At 67.6% G+C, this 25,265-nt stretch overlaps 1 protein-coding gene across 3 annotated transcripts; it reads right to left on the minus strand.

The window, feature by feature from the left end:
• Nucleotides 1–385: 385 nt before the first annotated feature.
• Nucleotides 386–23,638, minus strand: DPYSL5 (dihydropyrimidinase like 5). 3 transcript variants are annotated; one of them, XM_059727615.1, is made up of 13 exons: nt 23,530–23,638; nt 12,518–12,782; nt 10,883–11,041; nt 10,467–10,646; nt 10,177–10,245; nt 9,456–9,500; nt 8,525–8,600; nt 7,543–7,699; nt 6,658–6,799; nt 6,200–6,342; nt 5,809–6,016; nt 2,742–2,910; nt 386–1,826 (listed from the first exon to the last, which is right to left on the minus strand). In XM_059727615.1, exons 2-13 carry the CDS (start codon nt 12,776–12,778, stop codon nt 1,741–1,743), a joined length of 1,695 nt encoding a protein of 564 aa, XP_059583598.1. In that variant the 5' UTR covers nt 12,779–12,782; nt 23,530–23,638; the 3' UTR covers nt 386–1,740. The 3 variants fall into 3 exon arrangements, with proteins under 3 accessions (XP_059583598.1, XP_059583597.1, XP_059583599.1); XM_059727614.1 differs by lacking the exon at nt 23,530–23,638 and having other exon boundaries at nt 12,518–13,269; XM_059727616.1 differs by lacking the exons at nt 2,742–2,910; nt 23,530–23,638.
• Between the last annotated feature and the right edge of the window lie 1,627 nt (nt 23,639–25,265).

The raw sequence follows: 25,265 nt of genomic DNA on the forward strand, positions 1-25,265 counted from the left end.
GATCCAGGCTGCACCCGGCTCCCTTCTCTTGAATCACCAGCGGCTCTGGCACAGGATCCGATGCCCGCCGCGTCCAGCAATGCATGCCTAGAAAGGGCCGGGGCGCTGCTGGATGGCCCACAAGGGAGGCCCGGCTCCGGGGCAGCGGAAGCCACGGCTCTGGTGCTCCGTGGCACGATGGTGCCCAGCACCTCTGGGAGGGGGAGCCGCCCCGGGTGCAGTGACAGGCAGCCCACTGGTGACACAACCCATCCCCACCCGGAGGTCCCGACGGGGGTGCCCCCATACCAGCAGTGGCCAGCTGGAGCTGCCCGGCACCCCTGAGCCCCGTGGGGCTGGAGCAGGCCCCGGGGAAGCCGAGCTGCACAAAGAGGCGGAGGCGGTACCGTGAGAACGACCTTTAATGAGCAAACAACGCACTGCGGGGTCCTAACGAGGGCCGGGGGAGGAAGGGGGCAGGAGGGGCCCGGGGACCTGCCGCCCACCGGGCGCTCACACACCTACGGGACCAACTAGTGGGGAAAGTGCACAAGTCACAGCTCACAGTTCACGCTACCCCGAGGGAACGCGGCGGAGAAACGCGGGGCCCGGCCCCAGCCCCAGCCCGGGCCGGCGGGGACGTGCGGCCTGTCGGCGGCACGGAGTAGCACCATGGCCGACGGCTTCGTGGCTGACGCTGAGGCCGGGGGGGTCTTGGCCGCCTCGCCTCCCTCGCGGCTGCACATGCCAGCGACAGGCCTGGCCCTGGCCTGGCTCGGGGCCCCGGAGACCCCCCACAGCCCAGGCCAGGCTCTAGGGGCTCCCCGGCAGCTCCTGGGGCTGCCCTCAGGCAGCCTGGCCCCGCCGTGGGGCTGCACCCCCCCACGGCCGGACTCTTGCCTTGGAGGCCCTGTGGCCCCCAGGTCCCCCCTGCCCCTCAGGCCAGGCGGGGGGCGGGCGCAGCCGGACCCGTTCCCAGCTTCGCTGGATCCTGCCCACCGGTCCCGTGGGCTGAGCAAGGGGCTGCTCCAGGGCAGCGCCGAGGACCCCGTGGCTGCTGGGGGCTCAGCCCAGCTCCTTCCTGCAGCAGCCCTGGCCCCGCTGAGCGAGGGGGGTCGGGCATTTACCTCCATTTCCCACCACGTCCCCGCACCCCCCGGCGCAGCCCCGGGGCAGGGTGCTGCCGGGAGACAACCCGGGCGTCCTGGCTCCCAGCTCTGACCCCCAGACCCCACTCCCTCCCCTCCTAACGGCAAGGGGGGAACCCAGGCGTCCAGGCTCCCAGCCCCCCACCCCGCTAGATCTGCTGGGGCTTGAACCCAGACCCCACGTGCCACAGGGGGCTCAGCTGCACCCGGGCAGGGGCTTTGTTTTCTGGGTGTCATGGGCCAAAGCCTGCTGCCCGGGGAGATGGTGCAGAGCTCGGCCCCCCCCGGCGCCTGCCCGGACCCCGCGTTTCTCGTGCTTCCCCCCCTAATGCTAGTGACACAAACCACCTCCGATTATTTTCCACGTGATGCACAAACAAGTCAAAAGTCACGGATCCAAACCCAACGTGCAAACAGAAAAGGGGGCAGCCCGGAGAGCCCCCTGCCCCCACTGGCCTGCGCCCGCCCCCAGCCCCCAGCCAAGCACAGGGCAGGGCCCCGCGCCTGCCCGCCCGCCTGCAAGGAAGGAGCCGGAGCCGTGGCTGGTGCGTGGCCTTACATTGGGCGGGCGCGGGGCCGGGCTGCGGCTCAGTCGGGAGACGCGTCACCGGCGTTACCAAATGCCACTCGAGCGGCCTCCGGGGGGAGCGAGAATCCGGGCCGACGCTCGCTTTGGAACGTGGTCATCGATCTGAGAACCTGCGGAGACACGGGAGGGACACGGGTCAGTGCAGCCAGGCCAGGCCCCGCGCAGCACCCGGCCTGCGCCCCCCACCTCCCCTGGGGATCGCGGCCACAGGCAGACGGGTCCTTGGAGCTGGCTCTGCCCCACGCTGACCTTGGGCCCAGCCACGGGCAGGCCACGTGCAGGGCCCTGGCGGCACGGAGCCAGGGTGGAGGCTACAGAAACCGTCCCCCCGGCGGGGATGCGTTGGCGGCTGCAGGGAGTGCCCAGATGCTTGGGCCATCCCTACGGCCTGGTACTAGCCCTGCAGCACGGGCGACGTGGTGCTCGTGGCTCCCAGAGCTGCCTGGGGCCCCCATGGAGCTGCTGATGAGCCACCGCCGGGTCCGGCTGCCCCTTCCCAGCACACGTCAGCCCAGGCTCAGCCCCGCGTGGGCTCTGCCCAGACCCCCTTCCCTCCCGAGCCGGGGGGTTACCATCGTGCCAGCGAGCGCATGCAACCCGCACCCCAGGTGCCACCCGTGTTAGACTCAGAGCTACCCGCAGCCCCCACTGGAGCCACGGGCCAAGCTGGCCCAACGATCCCAGCCCAGGTCCTGCCCGCGCAAACCCTTCCTGCGCCTCGCCCTCTCCTTAGCCCCCTCCCCAAGCCCTGGCTCCGGCCCTTTTGAGCTGCAGTGCAGGGAAGGCCAGGAGCCAGGGCTCCTGGGTTCACTGCTGCGCAGAGGGGCCTCAGTTTGCCCCAGGAAGCCGCACGGTGGCACACAGGACAGGGCCGGGCAGCGAGTCTGCGCCGGGGGGGGCAGCTCAGGGGGTGGGGGTGCCTGCCTAGCCTGCCCTGGCTCACGCAGGGGCTGCGGGTGCTGTGGCCTGCCACGTGGCCCAGCGCCCGAGCTGCAGGCAGGCACAGCTGCAGGCCCTGCTCTTACCAGACAGGCTGAAGCTGGACTCGTGGAGGTCCCTCATGCCCCCGTGTCGCGTGGCCGGCCGGGTCGGGGTGTCTGCCAGGGGAGTCCCCGTCTCTTTTTTCCCAGCATGCATCACCACAGCCACGTCCCCCAGGTATGGGGTGCGGTCCACACCCTTAAGCTTTAAACTCTAATAAAGGAAGAGAAACAGAGAGAGCCGTCAGCGCCCGGCAGGGGCTGGGCAGCGGGGCCCTACACCCCATCTCCTCGGGCCGGGCCTGGGGCTGGCAACGGGGCAGGAGAAAGGAGGCCTGATCTGGGGGGAGTGGGGGGGCAGGATGCCTGGGTTCTGCCCCATGGGCGCCCTGGGCACCCCTGCTGAGGGCGTTCACAGCGGTCTGCAGCCGGGCGCAGTGCAGTGGGGTAGTGCCGATTGCAGTGCAGGCGCAGTGCAGCTCATGGGGGGCAGGGAAATGGACGGCGCAGAGGGGCTGCACAAATGGGCAGGGGCATTCTCCATGCTTGCCGCCCCCAACTGCTGCACACGGGCCCCCGCTGGTGCGGGGGACCCTGCAGCCACATCGCGGCCAGGCCTGTCCCCCGACATCCCCCAGTGTTTGCAGGAGAGCCCTGGGGGAGCGAGAGGGGGATGTCCAGACCACAACCCCCATGCCCCAGGGACACCCCACCACGGGGGACAGGGTCAGATGCCCAGTGGGATGCTGTGATGGGATCCCGCTGGGATGGGGCTACCCTCGAGTATCCCTGGGGCAGGGAGCAATGCCGCACACAGGGCTCCACACAGCCAGGACCAGCCTGGGCCCCGGGGCCACCAGCCAGTGGTGGGTGTCCCCCCAGCTCTGACCCAGGATCACAGGATCCCAGAGATCACGTCTAGTCCAAGCCCTGCCTGAGACAGGATCAGCCCCGTCCAAACCAGCCCAGACAAACCCTGCGTCCGACTTTGGAGCCACACAACACAGTCACCCCTGACAGCCCCAGGTACAGGGGGGCTGCAGCCACCAATGTCCTCCTGCTGCCGGGGGGGTCCTGGATGCTGCAGAGAGCCCAGGCCAGGCTGTGCCCTGCACTGCAGGGGAAGGCAAACCTCCCCAGTGCAGACCAGTCTGAGCAGGGGGGGAAATCCCTTCCTGCCCCCAGTGCAGCACGGGGCTGAGCCTGAGTGCAGGGGCAAGACCCTCCACCAGGACCCTGCAGGGTTGGTGCCAGCAGGAGCATTGGCCCAGTCCGGCCCCATCCCCAGCCTTGGGGTGGGGTCAAGAATGGAGCTGCTCCTGCCCTGGGCACCGGGCCAGGGGGAGGCACTGGCAGGCAGTGCAGGGTGGCGTGCAGCAGTGGGCAATGCAGGGTGCAGGGGGAGGACGGCGCAGGAGGGTTTGCAGTGCCAGGCGGGCGCGGGGAGGCGCAGCGTGGTTGCAGCCAGGCTGTAGCAGGGCGCAGCACAGTGCAAAGCAGCGTAGCGCATGTGGGGAGGAGGCCCTGAGGGTGCAGTATGGGGTGCAAGGCGGGCTGCAGCAGGTGCAGGACACGGAGCCACTTGCAGTGCCAGCTGCAGTGCAGTTCAGGGTGGTTTGCAGCAGGTGCAATGCGCAGCGCAGGGTGGGTGGGGGGCAACTCAGTCGGGCTGCAATGCCAGGCAGGGGCAGGGTCCCCCACTCCCAGTCGCACTGTGCTGGAGACACTGCTGCCCATGAGAGGGCTGCTGGCCCCAGCAAGCGCTGGGCACCCTGCAGCCAGGCTGGAGGCCAGGCCCATCCCGCTGCCCCCAGTGCTCAGGGGAGGGACCCAGAGCCCGGCGGGGGGAGGGGGGGCAGGGGAGAAGGACATCCAGACTGTGACCCTCTGTCCCAAGCCACTCAATGGAGAAGCTTCCTTCCCCCTGCCCAGGTAAGGTCCAACCCTGGAGCAGGGCTCTGGCAGGCCCACACAGCATGGGGGCAGGGAGCAATGGTGCAGACTGCAGAGCAGGGCATAGCGTGGGGAGACCCTGGGGGGTGCAGCACAAGGCAGTACGCAGCAGGCACAGAGCGGCTCGCAGTGCCAGGTGCATTGCATGGCAGTGCAGCTTGAGCCCTGTGCAAGGCGGTTTCCTGGGCAGGGCAGAGCCTTGGGAAGGTGCAGTGGGGCTGCAGTGGAGCAAATGACAAAGCAATTATGGCGCAAAGCGGGTTGCAGCATGGTGCAGGGCAAGGCGCAGTGCAGTTTGAAGCACAGACGCAGCGCAGGGTGCAATACAGTGCACGGCGGGTTGCAGCAGGCGCAGTACAATTCACAGTGCCGGAGTCCAGCTGGGTGGGGGCAGGGCCCACTTCACGCCCGCCCCCACAGCTGTGCCTGGGACATGTGTCCCCTATGATGCACATGACCCACGGAATGTCCCCGTGACCCCCAAACCTGCTCCCCGAGAGGCACCAGGGACCAAGGGCCCAGAGCCAGCACCGGAGGAGCCGTCGGAGCCTGGGGGAAGGGGGGGGCCTCCCTGCCCTGCCCCCACCTCCCATCCCACTCATGGCCACGTCCAGCCCACGGTCCTTGGCCCATGCCAGCCACTCATCCCCTTACCCTGTCACGGCGGCTCAAGGCTCCCCGCACTGCACCAAGGAGATGCAGTGGTCTGGAGCCCCCCAGCTCCCTCCCTACCTGCCCACTCTGGTCAGCCCCGGAGGCATCAGCCACAGTGTCCTGTGGACTCTGGGGGACATGGGACTTGGGCCCGTGCCTGTGGCTGTTTGACCACATGGTCGAGGACCCGGGTTCAAGTCCCCAACCCAGAGCTGGGCGCCGGAGCAGGAAGCTCTGCCATCACCCAGCACAAGCCCAAGGCCACATGGCCATGCAGGGAGGGAGGCGGGTGAGCCATGGCAGCCCCTCCATGCCCCCAGCCTCTCCTGCTGGCACAGAGATCCTGGGTGACGTGACCATGGGCCAGGCCTGCAGAAGTGAAGGGGCTGCCACGGGAGTGCAGGGAGCGGAGAAAGCCCCACCATGTCACATCACGCCCTATCGTACCACGCCTGACCCTGACATGCCATGCATGACACTGCTGTGCCCTGCCACCTGCTCCTACCTTCTCCCGCTGCACGAGCTTCTTGTAGACAGCATCTGGGAAGGAGCGGAGGGGGCAGAACTTGCCAGTGCCCTCGGCGCACATGAAGACGCCGTTCTCGTAGACCACGCGCCCGCGGCTGATGGTGACCAGCGGCACCCCGTGGCACCGCATGTTCTCGTACAGGTTCACATCCCCTCCCTGCACCTGGGTGCTAGCCGAGATGGTCCTGGGGGGCAGAGGACAAGTAGCCGGTGAGGCCAGCACTGGGAAGGGTGGCTGTGGGCAGACCCAAGCCCCCAGGGGAGACCTGCCAGCACTGGGCACGTGGCCATGGCTAGGTCAGGTGCCTCTGGGCCTCGCAAGGTGGATCCCCCCACCTGCCCAAGGGCTCAAAGATGGGGGCACATACTTGGTGGCCTCGGGGTCCCAGACAACGATGTCAGCGTCGGCGCCGGGGATGACGCGGCCCTTGCGTGGGTACAGGTTGTGGATCTTGGCGGCGTTGGAGCTGGTCACGGCCACAAAGCGGTTCTCATCCATCTTGCCCCCAACCTGCAGGTGGGTGCAGTGGGTGAGACATGGGTGCCCCCACCCCGTTTGGTCACGGTCCCCGTCGCACCCCGCTGCCCCTCCTGGATGTGCAGCTGGACCTGGAACGGGGCTGCTGACACTGCCCGCGGCACCAATGCCCACACGTGGCTAGCAGCACCGTCCACCCCACAGGCCGACACACAAGGCAGGACCCACAGCCAGGGGGGCTAAGCTGAGCCTGGGGTCCTGGCCCAGCCGGCATGTGGCCTCCTGGGGGGCTCTGGACCCACAGACACAGCAACAGTGCCTCTTTCCCCCCCAGCCAGCACCACGTACCACGCCGCGCTCCCAGATGATGCTCATGCGGTCCTGGACGCCGCTGACGCCATGGGGGATCTTGGTGAAGTCCTCTTTGCCCATGGCCTTCTGCTTGGTCGTGAACGGCCGGTGGTCTGAGGCCACGATGTTCAGGGTGTCGCTGTTGGGGGAGAAGGCAGCAGGTGTCACTCACGGGGGAGCACAGCAGGGTCTTCCTGAGCTGGGCAGGGGCAGCACCTCGCCTGGGGATCCTGGCACCGCTGGGCACGGGCTTCCAAGGGCCAGTGGCCCCCGGCCAAGACAATCCAGGCGCAGCGCTGCCTGTGCTCTGCTGTGGGGATTTCTGCTTGCCGCATGGGTCAGGAGGGAGTTTTTTTCCCTTCCTGCTGCTCCATGTGTCAGGGGGTTTTAAGTCTCCCCCAGAGGTGCTGGCTGCAATGCTCCTGCTGGCACCAACCCCGCAGGGTCCTGGTGGAGGGTCTTGCCCCTGCGCTCAGGCTCAGCCCCATGCTGCACTGGGGCAGGAAGGGACTTGCCCCTGATCAGACTGGTCTGCACTGGGGGGTTTTTGCCTTCCTCTGCAGCGGGGGCACGGCCTCGGCCTGGGGTCTCTGCAGGACGTTGGCAGCTGCAGTCCCCCTGTATCCCGGGGGCAGGGGCGATGCCTGGGGCTGTCAGGGGTGACTCATGTGGCTCCGAGGTTGGACACGGGGTTTGTCTGGGCTGGTTTGGACGGGGCTGATCCTACCTCAGGCAGGGTTTGGACTGGATGCAACCCTGCAGCTCCCTGCCAGCCCCACGGCCCTGGGTTTCTAGGACTCACAGCCCCTGGGAACTGCCCCAGTCCAGAGCCAGAGCCCAGGGCTCCCTGGGAACCCCCCGCGGCCCCGGCGGTGCCCGTACTTGGCGAGCAGGCTCATGAGGTAGTTGGAGGTGTTGGTGTCCAGGCGCAGGGGAGGCACGGTGACGTAGGCTGCGGCATGGGACCAGTCCTGGTGGTAGTAGTGCAAGCCCGTCAGCGTGGCGTGGGCTGTGGTGGTCTCGGCATACACCACCTTCCCTGCCAGTGCGAGAGAGAGGGGTTGCTCGGGGCCGGGGCGTCCCCATCCCCATCCCTGGTGGGTTTGGCTCCTGCTGCACTGCTGGCCAGCCTGGGGCTGGTTGACTCGGCCGATCCCTTGAACGCAGCTCGCTGGAGCAGCTGTGTCACCCCTGCTGGATGGGGAAACTGAGGCATGGGGCTTCCCCTGGGACAGGGCCTCTTGCCCCCAGGACATGCATGGTGCTCGTCCGAGGGCTTGGCCAAGCCTCCATCCTTGCTGGCCATGGCCGAGGGGGGCAGGGGGGTCAGCATGCGCCTGAAGGGGCTGTGAGGGGCACTGGGGGCTCCTGCTGCAGCTCTGGGAGCTCTGGCTGAGTTGAGATGACCAAGGGGCCTGGACCCGGACCCCACAGCTCAGCCCAGGCATCCCTGGGGGACCCCGAGTGGCTTGCCATGGCAGGGAGGGGGGTGCTGAGCAGCAGGGGATGGCCGAGGGGCTGTCCTCACTGCGGGGGCAGGGGAACTTTGGGGGCATAGACCCTCGCCTGGGCTGTGGTGGGGGGAAGGGGCCAGCCTGGGGTACTGCAGGGCCAGGCCTGTTTCCAGATGCGGGCAGCTGCTCTATGCCATGTGTGAGAGGTCTGGATGCTGGGGTACTTCAGGAGCTGTCACACAAGGAGGGGATGGGGGTCCCTAGGTGTAGGGGAGGCGGAGCGCTGCATGCTGGCACTGCAGCCTGTGCTGTCCAGCCCCAGGCCCAGGCCCAGGCCCGGATGGGGTTCCAGGGCTGGGCCGTGGCCTTGCTGGGGCGGGGGTGTCTGTGCCTCGGCCACGCAGCCTCACCTTGCATCTTGGCAGCCGCCACGACATCCCCGGCCGACATGCTGGACACGTTGACCAGGTACACAGGGCAGTGGGTCTGCAGGGAGACAGGTGGGATCAGTGCCGTGCTGACCACAGGGCTCCCGGCCCAGCACCCACCTCTGTTCCCCCAGGCCACGGCCCAGCTGCCCCGTCCCATCCCCCCACCCCAGGAGCAGGGCTGTTCTCCGCCAGGGCAGGAGCTCACACGCAGACACAGATGTGCTCACACATGCACGTGCATACACAGAAGTGCATATGCACCCAAATGCATGCAACAGAGGCACTCACACGTGCAGACATACCTGTGTGTGCACACACAGATGGACATGCACACACATGCACAGACACATGTGCACACGCACACACACACACGGTGTCTGACCTCCATTCCCAGCATGTGCTCCCCTGAGACCTGCCTGCCCCCAGACCCCTGGGGGCCCAGGAGGCTGGTACAGGGAAGCCCCCAGCCTGGGGGGACGGCACCACCCACTCACTCCGCACGGTGGCCTCCCTCTTGCACAGAGGTTGCCCCTCCCTGCAGCCCCAGCACTGCATCCGCTCCCCCACGGACCAGCCCGTGCCCAGCTCCCCCCGCAGCTGGGGCGCCGGATGAACCAGGGGGCCTGGGACTGGCCCACAACCTGCTCCTCCTGCCCCGCTGCCCACAGCATCGGAGTCTGGGACGGGGAATCCTTCCTCCCACACACACAACTGGGGCTTGAGCCTCTGGCTATGCAGCGGGGGTGCTGAACCCCATGGGCAGGGGAAGCGTGGGCAGCAGGAGCTGGGGTATGTTTGGATGGGGAACCCAGGTGTCTGGGAGCAGCCAAACAGCTGGAATGAGAGTCCAGGAGACCTGGGCAGGGGCAGAGGGCCCACGGGACCCAGGGCAGGTGTGGCAGAGACTCACCCTGTTGGCGATGGTGATCACACGGTGCGTGGCCTCAGCCTCCAGCTGCGGAGAGAGAACGCTGTGACCCCGTGGCACCTGCTGGTCCCTACCCCCCTGGGGTCCTGGGGGGCAAGGGGCTGAGGTCCTGGCTGTCCACACAGCCCCAGAGCATGGCACAGATGCTGCAGCCAGGGCCTGGCAGTGGGACTAACAGACAGGCCCTTCTGGACAGATACCCCCCAGGGCAGCACCAGAGCGGGGCATGTGCTGCTGGGGGCATTGGTGGAAGGTGGGGGGCCTCAGGGCTCCAGGGGAGGTGCTGCCCCTGCCAGACACAGCCGGGGGGGGAGGGGGGAAGCAGGGCACGTGCCCTGGGGCTGGGGGTGCTGTGGGGGCCAAGCTGAGCCACGGGGCACACAGGCATCTCTGCAGCCTGGGACAGACCCAGCCGTGGCTCTGTGAGGATGTGGGGTCCCTGGAGCGGTGGAGGATGGTGGCCCAGCATGGCGTGGCCTGGCTCAGCTCAACCTGGCATGGGTTTGCTGCTGCCGGGCACTCAGACCCTCTCCCGCCCCACACACGCAGCTGCCTTCACGTTCCCCTACCCAAGTCTGTGCCCTGCAGCAGCAACTTGCTGGGCTGGGGGGGCAGGGGCAGAAGGGGTCCAGCCGTCCCCACCCCTGGCAAGGTCCCAGTTGGGCCCTGGTGTGGGCGAGCCTGCAGCTGGACTTCACCATACCTCCTCTGGCCGGCTGATCTCGATGCCCTCTGGCCCTGTGATGCCCAGGTCCAGCGCCTCCTTTGCACCCTGGGAAGGGGAGAAAACGTCACAGCAGGGGCTGGGGTCAGTCCTTTGTCCCCCCCAGCCTGGGCCTAGCCTCGTCTGCACTCGTGCAGCCCCATAGGGTGCGGAGGGGCCCTGGATCCCTGCGTTAGCATGGGGCTGGGCAGGCAGGACTGTCCCCTAAGCACCCCTGTGGCCCCCCACGTTGGCCCTGGCACAGACCAGGAGGGGGAGTTGGGGCTCACCTCTGCCACCAGCTCGCCGTTCTCAGCGTGGACACGTGCGACAGCGCCCACGTCACGGCAGGCGCGGAAGACCTGGTAAAGCTCGCAGTCCCGCAGCATGTACAGGTCCTTGTAGGTCATGAACATCTGGAACGAGTTCACCCCCTTCTCCCGCACCAGCGTCTCCATCTCTGCCTTCACCTGCCGGAGGACAGCGCCGTGCGGCTCGTCTCAGTGTGTCCTGCCCCAGTCCTGGCTGGTGTCTGCTCCCCCTCGGCCAGTGCCCCGGCATAAAGGATGCTCTGCACCCCCAGGACTGGGCCAAGCACAGAGCAGCATGGAGCCCTCGGCCTGGGGGGCAAGGAGAAGCTTCCCTGGCACCGGGGCACCCCATGCTGGGTCCACCCAAGCCCTGGCGTGGTCGTAGAAGCGCTCACCTTGGGCGCCCACCAGGTGATACCAACGTGCAGGGCGTAGTCACAGCAAACCTTGGGGTCAGCCAGGCTCCGGCACTTTTCATAGGCATCCACCAGCGACATCTCCTTGTCCGGCAGCACGTGCCCGATGATCATGGTCGTGCCCCCGACCAGGGCAGCCTGTGGATGGAGACACCAGCATCACGTGGGGATGCCCCCTGCCTCAGCACAGAGCAGCCAGCAGCCCTGGGGCCAGCCACTCACTGGACACCATGCACCCCACAGCCTGCCCTGCCCAACCCCAGCAGCAAGGTGGGCATCTCCCCGTTCACAGCAGGGCTGGGGGCGAAGCGACGGCTCCGGAGAGGCCACCAGGGCACCGGGGGGTGCAGTGCAGGGCTGGAATAGGGCTGGGGGGCCGTGCCCAGACAGGGCAAAAACTGCAGACACTCATGGAGGCAGCTCAACAAGGGAGAATCAGCTGGGGAGTGACTGGCAAGTAGTGAATGCTGACGTGTGACCTGCCATCTTTAGGTTTCAGAGTCAACGGCCAAGCTGTAAAGGGCTGGCCAGCTCCCAGACAGCAGTGCCAAGGAGCAGAAGGGAGATGAGCTGCTCGTGCCCTGCCTTGCTGGGGGCGCGGGGCTGCCTCTCCCTGCACGGCTGGGGCCCAGCTCCCGGCTCAGGGCAGGGCTCATTCACGAAGCAAGCTAGGACCAGGCCTCAGCACCAGCCCCGCGCCCCCAGCACACGCGGCGCAGCAAGCAGGAGCCCGGGGCCGCTGGGACAATAGGTGCTGTGTGGGGAGAGCTCCCGGCACTGCTGGAGGCACCAGGCACAGGCGGGCGGGGGCTTGTGCCCTCCCGCCCAGTGCCAGGGGCCAGCTGCAGTGGATCTGGGCCCAGGGGAACAAGCCCCCCGCCCCCCCCACCATGTGATGCCCCTGCCTCAGGGGCCCTGGCGTCAGGCTGGGGCATTCACAGCTGTGCTGCCTGTGCAAAGCCAAGTCCTGTGGGGCACGTGTGCACGCGTGGTGTTGTGTGTGCATTCCAGGCAACTGCCTGGGCCCTGCCGTGAGCCCCCAGGATGCAGACCCCCTCTAGGCCCTCGCCTTACGACCACTTCAGCCCTGCCCCACGTCCAGCCCCAAGCCACTCAGGGTCCCCTGCACCCCAGTCGACTGGTCTCCAAGCCTCTGCCTGTCTGTGCCCGGTGGCATCCTGTTGCCTGCCTGGGACCCCCTCCTGTTCCTGCGCCCCGACATGGAGCCCAGAGCTGGGCCAGGACCCGGCTGCAGCCTGACGGCACTGGGCACAGCAAGGCCATGGCTGGCACGTGGCCCCAAGATGGCGTGCCACGGCCAAGCACCGCACGCACCAGGCTCCAGGAGGTTGGATGAACTTGGGGGCTCCTTGCCCAAGAGCCTGTGGCCTAGTGGGGCTTGGGCCGTAGGTTGCAGCCACGTCCCAGAGAAGCGGTGGGTCAGCCAGAACAAGGAAGGGGATCTCCACCCCCAGCCTCCTCTGCAGCCCCGGTGCTGGGGGGCAGGTGCCAGGCCCGTGTGGCCCAAGGGTGGGACAAGGCCTGCAGCCAGGATGGGCGTCCTGCCAGAGCACCCTGACAAGGGGAGGGGCAGTGGCAGAAGCAGGGCGGTACCTTGGTGCCGTGGTAGAAGTCGTCCACGCAGGTGGCGTTCATGAAGGTCTGGTGGAAGTGGGTGCTGGTGTCGATGCCACCAGGCAGGACCAGCTTGCCCGTGGCGTCGATGACCTTGGCGCCGCCGGGGATCATGAGCTCGCGGCCCACCTGCTGAATGACGCCGTTCTCGATGTACACGTCCGCCTCCAGCGTGCAGTCGTCGTTCACCACCTTGCCCCCCCGGACCAAGATCCGCATCGTGGCCGCGTTGGCCAGCATGGCTCTGCTGGGCAAAGAGACACACATCAGAGCCCGGGCCCCACGCCCCAGCCTCCCTTGACCCTGCCTGGACCCCAGCATCCCAGACCAGCGCCCAGAGCTGGATGGGACCCCGGTGCCTCAGCCCCTAGTCCATCACACCCTGCTCCTGGGCACCGGCCCCAGACCCAGTGGCCGGGCAGGGGCAATGGGGTGGCCGGGCTCTCGGGGAGGCTGCCACAGGGGATGCGCCTGCCCGGTGCCCCTCTGCTAGGCTGGATCAGGAAAGGCCCCATCAGCCTTGCGCTGGCGTTGAGGGCTGGGGTGAGCGCGGGCGAAGGGGTGCCCCGCAGAAGGGAGCAGGGGGAGACACCCCCCACACAGAAGGGGGCAAGTCCAGGAGGTGCTGGCCAGATGTGCACAGGGCTCATCCTAGGATGTGGCCCCTGCCCCATGCCCGGGCAGTTGGCCCCATGCCCTGCCCTGCCACACAGCTCCCCCACCCACACCTGTTGGCCCTTGCGACTCGGATGACCTCCGAACTCCCCCACCCTGTACAACCCCTCCCGGTGCCCCGCGGTGCAAATGTGGCCCCAGCTGCTCTCACCCCAAATGAGCCAGTGCCCGCGGCCTGACCCAGGCCCCCTGCACCGTGCCAGGCTGGGCAGCACCGTCCTGCCCTGGCAGGGCAGATGCAGGGGCTGTGCTCCTGGTGGGGGCAAGAGGGGGCCACACGATGAGGGGGGGGAAGACGCTATCTGCCCCATGGGGCTACAAAGCACAGCCCCCTCCCCATCCCTGCCTGGCTCCCCGAGCAAGACCTCCTCCCTGCCATGTGGGCACAGCGCCGAGCCGAGAACCAGGACGCCTCGAGGCAGGCTGGCCCAGGACCCAGACCTTGCACCCAGCTCCCCTTCCAGACGTGCCCTTTGACCCCGTGGCCACAGGGACCTGCCCCACACACCCATGGGCAGGGTCCCGGTCCTGGCACCCAGCCGAGCAGAGCTCCACAGGAGGCCAGGCCATGCTGCAGGATCCCGTGAATGCCGTGCTGGGCTGCAAGATGCCGAAGGCTCAGATGCATCCCAGGCCCGGCTCCCATGGGGCTTGGGGAGCGCCGAAAACTTCCTTCCTCTTCCTTGCTCTAGGTCCCTGCCCCCGGGCGGCCTACCTTTCCTGCTGCTCCTGCATCTCTGCCTCCGAGAGCCACTGGACCGACCAGCCGGGGCCGGGCGTGGGCTTCCAGAGGCAGGTGCCGCGCTGGCCGGACATGGCCAGGCGGCTCGGCTACGAGCTACCAGGCTGCAGCCCCGGCTCCTTGGCTGCGAGCAGGATGCACGGTCTGTGGCAGGCTCGCGGCACGGGGGGAGCTGCTGCAAGGCAAGCGGAGGTGCCATGAGCCGGGGGGTGACCGGGGCCCTCGAGGCACCGGGTTCAGGGCAGAGCCATTTCAGCCGGCTCCATGTGCCGGAAGGTCGCGGCCCGCGCGGTGCCGGCTGCAGGCAGAGATCCCAGGGTACGGCCCAGTTGGTACCAAGCGCTGCATGGGCCTGGATTCAGGCTCCCAGCTCCTCTCCAGGCGGCCACGTCCCAGCCACGCGCCGGAGGAACCATCCACGCCGCCGGCAGCTGGATGCCTGATGCCGAGCATTGCCCGCAAGGCTGCCGACTGGGCTGGAAGGGGTGGGCAGGGACAGGACTCCCCTTCGAGGGCCATGGCCCCCTGTGCCTTTGCACAGCTCAGTACACACGGGGCTGCCCCCGCGGCGTTTTCCAGCCTGTTGCTCCGGAGCCGACTCGGTCTACAGCACGACGCAGCCAGCGCCCACTCCAGGCTTCCCGCCGGCTCCCAGCGCCGCGGGCACTGCCACTGCCTGCAGCCTGGGTAGGGGGTGACCCAAACCCAGGCCCAGCTCAGTCATGCACACGGGCCAGTGAGCTCAGGGTGGCGGCGCACATGTGAGGACACACGAGGCACCAGGCATGGAGACACGTGCAGTCAAGGCAGCACACAAGATGGAAGCATCGGTGTCCCTCTCCTTGTCGTGGCATCAGGAGCCACGTGGCTCTCGCAGCCTCCGAGCAGAGCCCTGGCCTCAGTGGGGTCCCATGGTCGGCCCCCAGGACAGACAGACAGAGGCTGGAGTCCATATAGGCCCCCCAAAGAGCTGCAAAGCTGGGGTTGGGGTGGCCTCTCCCAGGCAGGTGGCTGGGATCTGGGCTCGACTCCTGGGACCTGCCGGCAGCCCCTGGGCTCTGCTCCCTGCCCCGGGGGTCCCAGCTCTGCAAGTCCTCCTGCAGCTGCTTTGCTCCATGCAGCACCTGCCAGGTGACCGGCCTAGCTCCCTGGGGAGGTTCCCCCCTTCCCAGCAATGGCAGCCCCCTGACTCAGCCCCTCCAGTCTGGAAGACACCCACCCCCCAGCTGTGGGTGGGGAGCATCCCATGATCCCTGGGGAGCCCCGGTGCACCTGCTCCCAGCCCCACAACCCCGAACAGGTCGGAGTTGGCTACAGGAGCATGCCTAGGCCCTGCTGCAGCTGCAGCACGGAGGGGACAGGCCCCCCCCGGCCGGCACGCATGCTGCTGTGGGGGAGCGCCACCGTGCCGCGTGCCTGAGAGCGCTGGCAGTGCTGAATTATTGATGCGCCGGCGGCTGGCGCGGGATGGAGCCATGCATTATTCAGCCCGCGGCAGGCTAGGCCACGTGCTGCTCGGGGCAGGGGGGGCTACGCCGCTCCCCTGGAGAGCTCAGGGCAGGGGATGCACCTGCGCACCGCGAGACCAGTCCCAGGAGCACAGGGCAGGGGGGCTCAGGTGTCTGCATCTCCTTGAGCTGAGGGGGGGGCGCGACGCGACTCAGCCCCGTGCTTTCCAGGGACAAGTTCAAGGTCATGCTGGCAACGCCCTGCCCCAGAGCAGCCCGGGCAGAGGCAGGACGGGAGCCGAGGCCAACCCGGTGCAGCCAGCATCCGGGCTGGCCCCCAACAGCTGAGCATGTGGCAGGCACCGCGTGCCCAGAGCAGCTGGGTGGAGACGATCCTAACCCTAACCCAGCCCCAGCCCGCACCTACCATTGCCGAGCCCCGCGATGCCGGCGCTGACCTGGGGGACCCTGCCTGCCCCTCCCCCGCGCTGCCATGATGACACAATGCGCCACCCGTGACATCACCGGTGACCCAGCCGGCAGGGGAGAGGGGGCGGCTGCAGGGCAGACCCCAGAGAGCCCAGGGCCGCAGCCAGACGACCACGGAGCCTCTCTGCCGATGCCACGGTGGAAAGGCCTGAGACCTAGGTTGGATCCCCGCCACGCTCCAGGCCTAGGCATAACAGAGCTAGGCAGGTGCTGCGCTCTTCCCCGCCATGCAGAGCCCCAGGGCAGACCCCACTCGTCCTCCAGGACGACGGAGCAGCCCTGTTTCTTCCTTCCCCGCACCTGCACAGATGCCCAGCCGCCCACACACGGATCCCCCTGCCCAGGTCAGCGTCGTGCGACCCTCCCTCTCCACCCAAGACGCTGCTTCATGCACACCCCGCAGCAGCACAGCCCCCCCTCCCAGCTGTCCAACCCCACAGGCCTGGCCAGCTGCTTTGCAGGGCTTCCCAACAGCTGCGGCAGCTGAGGATGGGAGGAGGCAGGCAAGGAGCCTCTCTGCCCCTGTCCTGGCTACGGAGGGGCATCTGCAGGCAGCCAGTCCTGCCTCGATCCCATGTCAGTGCTGCTAGACCCTACCCTGCAGGTAAGCTGCTAAGATGTGGGCACGCTAGAAGGGAGGGACAGGCTGCAATCGGAGCTAGACAGGTTCCAGGGGTGGGAAGATGAGAACTGGATGGGTTTCAACACTGACAAGTGCAAGGTGCTGCACCTGGGGAGGAAGAACCAGCAGCAGACCTACAGGCTGGGGAACTCCCTTCTCGTCAGTGCAGAGGCAGAAAAGGATCTTGGTGTCATTATTGATGCCACAATGAACATGGGCTGACAGTGTGGGGACGCGGTCAGGAAAGCCAACCGCACCTTGTCGTGCATCCACAGATGCATCTCGAGCAGGTCCAAGGAGGTGATCCTCCCCTCTATGCGACACTGGTCAGGCCGCTGGTGGAGTACTGCGTCCAGGTCTGGGCGCCGCACTTCAGGAGGGATGTGTGGACCACATGGAGAGGGTCCAGAGGAGGCCACTCGCATGATCGGGGGCAGCAGGGCAGGCCCTATGAGGAGAGGTTGAGGGACCTGAACCTGTTCAGCTCCACAAGAGAAGGCTGAGGGGGATCTGGTGGCCATCTACAAACTAGCCGGAGGGGACCAGCAGGCATTGGGGGAGTCCCTGTTCCCCCGAGCACTACCGGGAGTGACAAGGAGTAACGGTCACAAGCTGGCAGAGGGTAGATTCAGACTAGACATCGGGAGGCACTACGTCGCTGTCAGGGCGGCTAGGATCTGGAACCAACTTCCAAGAGAAGTGGTGCTGGCTCCTACCCTGGGGGACGAACATCTGGCCGGGGTCATTTGACCCCAGTACTTTTTCCTGCCATGGCAGGGGGTCGAACTTGATGATCTGCTCAGGTCCCTTCCGACCCGACCAACTATGAAACTATGAGCCAGGTGCTCTGGTACAGCAGCTCTAGGTCCGGGCAGGGCATCTGTTCAGGTCTACCTGAAAAGTGCTGGGTGAGGAATCGCAGCACGGCCGGGCCCTGCAGGGTCTCAGATCGCCCACCCCCTGCTCCAGCCGCGCCCAAACCCTCCCAGGCCCGTCCTGGTCTGATTTGGTCCTAGAGTTATGTAATAAACCAGTGATGAGGCCCATTGCCCAAGGTCCCCTGGTGCCCCTGGCCCAGCTCCAGGTAAAGCCGGGGGACGGAGGCTGTTGGTCCTGCTGCTGCTGGGGGTGGGGGTCAGGGAGGCTGCAGAGCCCAGGCTGAGGCCGTGTCCCTGCTGCAGAGGAAGGCAAAACCCACCAATCCGGACCAGTCTGAGCAAGGGGAAAAATCCCTTCCTGCCCCAGTGCAGCGTCAGGTTGAGCCTGAGTTCAGGGGCAAGACCCTCCAGCCAGGACCCTGCAAGGTTGGTGCCGGCAGTAGCATTGGCCCAGCCCAGCCCCATCCCCGATGCAGGCTGCAACACCCAGTGCCTCAGAGAGACAGAAACCCCCCCTGACCCCTGTAGCAACAGGAAGGGAGACAGAGCAATCCCCTCCCAGCCCCATGCAGCAGCCAGCAGAGCCCAGAGGCCTGGGAGACCCCAGACACCTCCGTGGTGCCCTGCAGCTTGGGGACAGCTAGCAGGATGCACCCATCACCCCCCATCGCTGCCCAACCACAGCTGGTCTGTTTGTGCCCCCCCAGAACCCACCCCGGCAGCTTTAACCTTCTCTCTCCTAACCAAGCCAGGTATGGAGCTGCAACTGAGGCATCAATCCAGGCAGCAGATGCCCAGCGAGACCTGGCCCACAGCCCCACAACCACCTTGGTCAGTATGACAATGCTACAAAGCACCGAGGCTATGCAGTGAATGCGTCTAGGGTTGGAAATGCAAGCGCCAGCCATTGCACCATCCTCGCATGCAGCACGACCATGGGCACTGTGCCTCAGTCACACCGGCCAAGACAAGACACGAGGAACAACCCTTGCACACTGCAAAGTCCAAGCACCAAAGAAAGATGGAGGCAGCCATGGGGAGATGAGCTCCACGTGGATTCACCCACAGGCAGGCACCGGGCTCAGCTCACTGGTTTTCCTATGAGCTTGAAGCCCCTGCCCTGACCCCAAGCAGCGAGGCAACACTTCTGGGCAGCACGACCCCTGCAAGTCGTGCCGCGCTGCCCCGTCCCCCCTGCGAGCCAGTGATTCGGAGGCTGGTGCTGTGATGCCCTCTCCTCTCCAGTGTGGGCCATGCCCCGTGCTCTTGCAAGCAAGAACTAGCCGCTCTGGGAGCCCTGTGTCCGCGGTGCTGGCTGCATGGCACCGTTTGGTCGAGGCTGCCATCCAGCCCTTCCGTTTTCCTTTCCATTCAGGCAGAAGCAGGGCAGGGCAAGGTGGCACCTTAGAGACTGACTGGCTCCGCGAGGCAAGTTTTCGTATGCGGCAAGTTACTTTGTCAGGGCAGGTTTGGGGACGATGTCTGGTGTTGGGGGTGACTAGTTTTGCTAGGAGGTTGGAAAATGGATGCGTCCGGGCTGGTTTGGACAGAGCTGGTCCTGCCACAGGCAGGGGTTGGACGAGACGTGACCTGGAGCTCCCTGCAGCCCCGTGGCTCTAGGATGCCACAAAGCCCCCTCTCAGCCGAGCTTTCCCCTCCTTGGAGGGGGAGCTGGGCACGATGCAGCTGCCGAGCAGGGAGGTTTGCTTGTGGCCCATGAGTGTGAAGATGCTGTCGTCACCTGATGGCACAGCCTGTCGCTGGCTCAGGGCCCGGTGCCTCGCCCACTGGTGCCCACATGGTTTTCCTTCCAGATGCCATTGCACAAAGAGCCTTAAAATGCAGAACCAGGGTCACATCACGTGGGGAAGGCTGAGCACCTGGGCACATGCAGCTGGACGCTGGAGGGTGCTGGTAAGCCGACGCAGCCGGCCTCGGGTGCAAGACTGCGACCCCGCACATCACTCGTTCCCAGGGCGGGGTGGGGAGACCAGCAGTGGATGGAGCAGGGAAGGCTGACATGTTTAATGCCATTTTGACTTCTGTCTTCCCAAAATAGGCCAGCTCTCAGAAGAGCAAGGCAGGGCACGCAGACAGGCTGGATGTTTTCAAGTCCATGGGCCGGGCAAGATGCACTGCAGAGCTGTCACGGGAGGGCCTGCGGCACTGGCCGAGCTGCTGGCTCTCCCCTCTGGGACCTTGCACAGATGGAAGGGCAAATGTTGTGCCCACCTTCAGAAGAAGAGGGTGCGGGGAATACGGACCAGCATGCTGGTCTCGATACCCAGAGAGATACTGAAGCAGGTCATCAAGGACTGTATTTATAGACGCCTGGAGGAGAACACGGAGATGAGGAACAGCCAGCATGGATGTACCAAGAGCAGGTCCTGCCCAACCCACCACATTTCCTTCCACGATAGGGATGAAGAAGAGCAGACGTGATGTACCTGTACCGCGGCAAAGCATCTGACGCCGTCTCCCATGAAATTCTTGTTGGCAAGCTCAGGAAACCCAGCCTAGACCACAGCACCATAAGGCGTGTGCATGGCTGGGCCGAGTGCGACGCTCCAGGACCCATCATTCATGGCTCGACATCCCGATGGGACGAGGCATCCAGTGGGGCTCTGGCGTGGGCCATCTCATTTTATACCATTCCTGACGTGTGCCATCAGCCCGCCCCAGGCCACGAATGTGACGCCCATCCTCAAACTGCCAGTGAGGGAAAGACCCTGGAGACGGATGAGCACTTTCCCTACCTCAGCAGCCACGTCTCTCAGACAGTGAACATGGATGAGGAGATCCAGCATAGCATCCGGTGGAATTGCTTTGGCACATCTTTATTGAGGTGGACTAGACGACCGGTGGAGATCCCTTCCAGCCCTCCAGAAAGAAACCGAGATCCATGTCTACCATGCAGTCGTCATCCCCACTCCTCTACGGATGCGAAGCGTGGGTGACCTGCTGTCGCCATCTCAAGAGCCTGGAGAGGTTTCACCAGAGACGCCTCCGGAAAATCCTCCGTACCTATAGGGAAGCTCGCCGCACAAACACCAGCACAGTTGCTGAAGCTGGGTTTACCAACTCAGGCACCATCTTCACTGGACTGGACACTGTGTGGATGCCCAACTCTCGACTCCCAAAACACGTGCTCTGCTCCCAGCTTAGTGGTGCCTGGAGGTCTCGCAGGGGCCAGAGGAAGCTCTGCAAGGACTCCTCAAGAAAATGAACACCAACTCCAAGAGCCAAGAGGAGCTGGCTCCAATGATCCCACAACCGCAACCTCAACCAAGCAGCGGCCCATTTCAAGGTAAAGCGTCTTGCCCCCAAAGCACAGAAGAGAGAGTCCCAGCCTGCAGCCTGCTGTCCCCTGGGGAACGACCTGCCACTTCTGCAGATGGGTCTATGGCTCGAGGACTGGACTCTTCAGTCGCCTGAAGACCCCACTGAGCCGTGGTAGAGACCATCCCCGAATCGCGGGATGGCTGACGATGACATCACTGACTCGGAGGGCATAAATCAGATCACGCTTTGTATGCATGCAGACGGCACCAAGTGGGTGGGGAGAGCCGTCTTGGAGAATAGGGTCGGGATCAAACCAACCTTGATAAATGGGAAAAACCGGTCTGAATAGAGGAAGAAATCAGTGAGGTCAGGTGCGAAGCCTGGCACCGAGCATGGGACCTTCACTTGCACCAACACTTCATCCCTGTATCCTGCCTCAGGCAGGGCTTGGACTAGGTGTGACCTTCGGACCTCCCTCCCGGCCCCACTGCTCTGGGATTTCTATAACAGGGCCTGGCCGGTCCATTGCACAGGAAAAAACCACAGTGGACCACAAGCCGAGCGTGCTTGACTAGGAGACTCGACTCCAGCGCAGACAATGACTAGGCCTGGGAAACCACGGCATAAGGGAAGGCTGGAGGGACCGGGGTGAATCTGCCTGGAGAAGAGATGGAGCGGGGATCTGGCAACAGGCTGCAGCCCCCAGGAGTGGGGTTAGGGAGAAGAGGGCGACCAACCGCTCTGCATCATGGGCTGAAACTGGGACGCGGGAGATGCAAGGTGGAGAGCAGGAAGGGCTTCCCAAGGGCGTGGCGCGCAGAGCGGCTGTGGGGTCTCCACCTCCGGCAGACTGGACAGGCGCTCGCCAGGGGCTGCACCGGCTGTGACCCCCGGGGCCCGGCCAGCCCGGCTGCTCTAGGAGTCTTCCCCGGGGCCAGGGCTCCCCGAGGGAGCAGAAGGGGCATCCGGGCACCGAGAGGCTGGTTCTGTTTAGCAGTGACGTGGCCTCTGGGCTCTCTGCAAGGAGGCCAGGCAGGGACAGGTCGGTGCGTGCAAACCGACGGCCTGCGGGAAGCACGGGGCAGGGGGTGCCGGTCCCTTCCCGAGGCAGCCCGCAGGACGGGTCTTGCTGGAGCAGTGCAGCCATGAGGCAGGAGCTGCAGGCTCCAACCCTTGCTCCCCCTTCCTGGCACGGGGCACCCCACCCAGTGCTCCCCTGCTGCCTTGGGGCAGAGGGGAGCAAAGAGCGATGGGCAGCCCAGGAGGAAGCATCGCTAGGGCTGCGGAGACCCCGGCTCCACAAGGCCCCCAAGGCCTCTGGCTGCAGAAAACGAGTGGAGGAGCCTTCCCCACGCCCTGCGGCTCCCCCCCCCGCCCCGCGAGCTGCGCCTCGGTGTTGCAGCCTGGCCTCCGGCACCTCCCTCCCTGGAGGGGCTGGTGAAGCTTCCTGGCCGAGAACAGCGCCTGCGGCAGCAGCTGGCCAAGCACGGCTCAGACAAAGCCTGCTGTCCCCGCGGCTGCGGCCTGCAGGGGCACGCACCCGCCGCCTGCGAGCCCGGCCCCAGCGCCAAATCCTGTGCTGCATCGCGGGGCCGCGCGCCCGCCCGCCCGCCCGCCCGCCCGGTGCTGGCGCCTCGGCCACGCAGGGCCCCGGCTCCCGTCTCCCGCGGCGCCCGCCAGCATCCCGCCCAGCAGCCAGGCGCGGGCAGCGGCGCGGCGGCCGGGCGGGCAGCCGGGAAGGGCCGCCGCGCACCGGCTCGGGGGAGCGCCCGGGGAGTGCTGCGGCCTGCGGAAGGAAGGGGCCGCGCGTCGCCCCGGCACCGGCTCCCGGGGAGCGCACACGTGCGGCGCGGGCAGCAGGGTCCCCCCGGGGCTCGTGGCGGCCCGGCACGCCAGACGGCTCGCCCGCTCCTGGGCCTGCCCACACCCCGCCGGCCGCCGCATCTCCGAGCCGGCCGCACACAAAGCGCCGCGCCGCGCCGCGCCGCGCCGGAGAGGCAGGTGGCTGCCGGCCCCCCCCCCCGCGTCCCAGGCTCCCAGCCATTGTTCAGGCAGGACAATGGGGACGCGGGGCGCGAGGCGCCGCAGCGCCGGCCCGGCCCGGCCCAGCCCCGCACGAGCCGAGACCGCGGGGCTGCGGGTGCGGGACGCGGCACCGGGCACGGGCGGGCGGGCGGGACCAGACACAGCTGCACGGCCCCCGCGGCCCCGCCACGCACCGCACCGCACCGCACCGCACCGCGCGCTGCCCGCCGGCTCGCCCGCCCGCCACACCCGCAGCGAGGGACTGGCAGCGCCCGCGCCCGCAGCAGCCTCCGCCGCACCCCGAGAGCGCCCCGCGCCCCACACCGGCCCCGGCCCCGGCCCCGGCCCCTGTCCTGCCGCGGGCGCGGGGCGGGGCGGGGCGGGGCGGGGCGGGGGTGTCCCCCGCGGGTCGGAGGTGAGGTCGGGCCCGGGCTTTGTTGCGGAGGCTTCACACCGCGGCGCGCGGGACGCGCCGGCAGCGCCGGGCCCCAGCTCAGCCCGGCCCCGCGCGGGGGGCAGGGGGGGGGGTCTCCATCTTGCGGAGGCAGGGGTGCGGTGCGGTGCGGTGCGGGGCGCGGCGGTGCGGGGCCCGGCTGCGCGAGCGGCGATGGCGGCGGCCCAGACAAAGAGCAAACGGCGGCGCCGCGGCCCCGGCCCGCACCCGCTCCGTGCCCGCCGCGCGGGGGCCTCCCTCGGGGCAGCCCCGGCCCGGCCCGGCCCGGCAGGCGCTGGACAGCGGCGCGGGGCGGCGCGGGGCGGCGCGGGGCGGGGCTGCCCAGACGGGCGGACACAGCACGAGGGGTCCCCCCGCCCCGCCCGGCCCCGCTCACCCGCCGGCGGCCTGGCCCAGCCCAGCCCAGCCCCGCTCCGCTCCGCTCCGCTCCGCTCCGCGCCGCCGCTGCCGCCCCGCCGAGCGCTGCCCCGCTCTGCGCGCCGCGGCCGGGGGACGGGGCGGGGCACAGGGCGGGGCCGCCGGCCGCCGCGCCCAATCCGCGGCCGCGCTGAGGCCGGCGGGGCGGGGCCGGGCGGGGCGGGGCCTGGGGAGCCCGGCCCCGCCCCCTGCACCTGCCCGGCCCGGCGTCGCCATGGAGACCGGGGAGGCTGCACAAAGGCCGGGGCGGGGCCTCGGGACCCCCCCAGTGCCCCCCCCGGGGACTGCCCCCCACCTTCCCCCACGGGGACCACCTCCCAGTGCCCCCAGTACAGGCCGTGCCCCCCCCCCCCGCCCCGTGGCTGGCACACGCGCACACGCGCACACAGCGGCCGGCACCAGGCCTCGTCCCAGCTCCAGCGCAAGGTGCGCGCCTTGCCTGCGCTCGCCCGGCACGTGGCCCCCGGCACCCACCAGTGACACAGCCGGCCACGTCGCCCGCTTCCACCCGCCGTGGCGCAGCGGGCACGTCACCTGTCCGCCCCGCCCCGCCCCTCCCCGCGCGCGGCGCTGCGGGCAGCTGCGGTCACGCCGAGTCCGAGGCACGGCGTACACGATCAGCAAAGCCACACGGTCACGCCCGGCAGCGCCAGCCGCGGCCCCGGGCCTGCGGCGGGGAGAGCAGGGGCCACGCGGCCAGCGCGCTCCGGATGCCCCAGGCCAGGCCGTGCCCCCGCGGCAGAGGAAGGCAAACCTCCCAGTGCGACCAGTCTGAGCCGGGGGCAGCGCTTCCTGCCCCAGTGCGGCGGGGCTGAGCCTGGGCGCGGGGACGAGCCCCGGCCGGGACGCTGCGGGGCGGTGCGGGAGCATCCGCAGCCCGGGCGGCACCAGCGCCAGCGCTGCGGGGGGAGGGGAAAGCCCCGATGTGCAGCAGCGCGAGAAGGACGATATTTTCCTGGCCCCAAGAGGCCCCCAGCACAGCCCCACGGCAGAGCGCACGCATCGGGTGCCGGATGCTCCCCGCCCGGCCTCTCCTTGGCGCCTCCAGCGAGGCGAGCGGGCCGCCCCGCGACCGCCCGGCTCCCACAGGGACGTGTTCCGGATGTCCAACCTCAGCCGGCGGGGCTGCACCTTCCAGCCGTGGCTCCACGTCCTCCTCTGCAGCGAGAAGACGGGCTCTCCCGCTGCTCTGTCGCAGCCCCTCGGGGATTTGCAGGCTGCTGTCGTGGCCCCCGCTCTGAGCAGGGAGGTGACGGCTGCTGTTCAATCCCCTCGGTCTTCCCTTCTGCAGGCCCAATCAGCCCATTGCCCTCAGCCTCCCCTCACCAGGCCTGTCCCCCAGCCCACAACCATTTCCATTGCCCTCCACTGGACTCTCTCCAATGTGTGCACATAATTTCTGTCGTGGGGGGGGGGGGTCAAAACCAGACACATGACTCCAGACGTGGCCTCCCCAGTGCTGAACAGAGGGGGGGAGAATCACGTCCCTCCATCTGCTGGCAGCGCTGCTCCCAATGCACCCAGGATGCCGGTCGCCTTCCTGGCACCACGGGCACACGGCCGGCTCCTGTTCAGTGTCTTGTCCCCTGTCCCCCAGGTCCTTTCTGCAGCGCTGCTGCCCAGCCCGTCGCCCCCTGCCTGCACCGGTGCAGGGGATTGCTCCCTCCTCCGTGCAGGACTTTGCACTTGTCCTTG

This window comes from Alligator mississippiensis, chromosome 1, assembly GCF_030867095.1.
Source record: "Alligator mississippiensis isolate rAllMis1 chromosome 1, rAllMis1, whole genome shotgun sequence".
In the NCBI taxonomy this organism is placed as follows: Eukaryota; Metazoa; Chordata; order Crocodylia; family Alligatoridae; genus Alligator; species Alligator mississippiensis.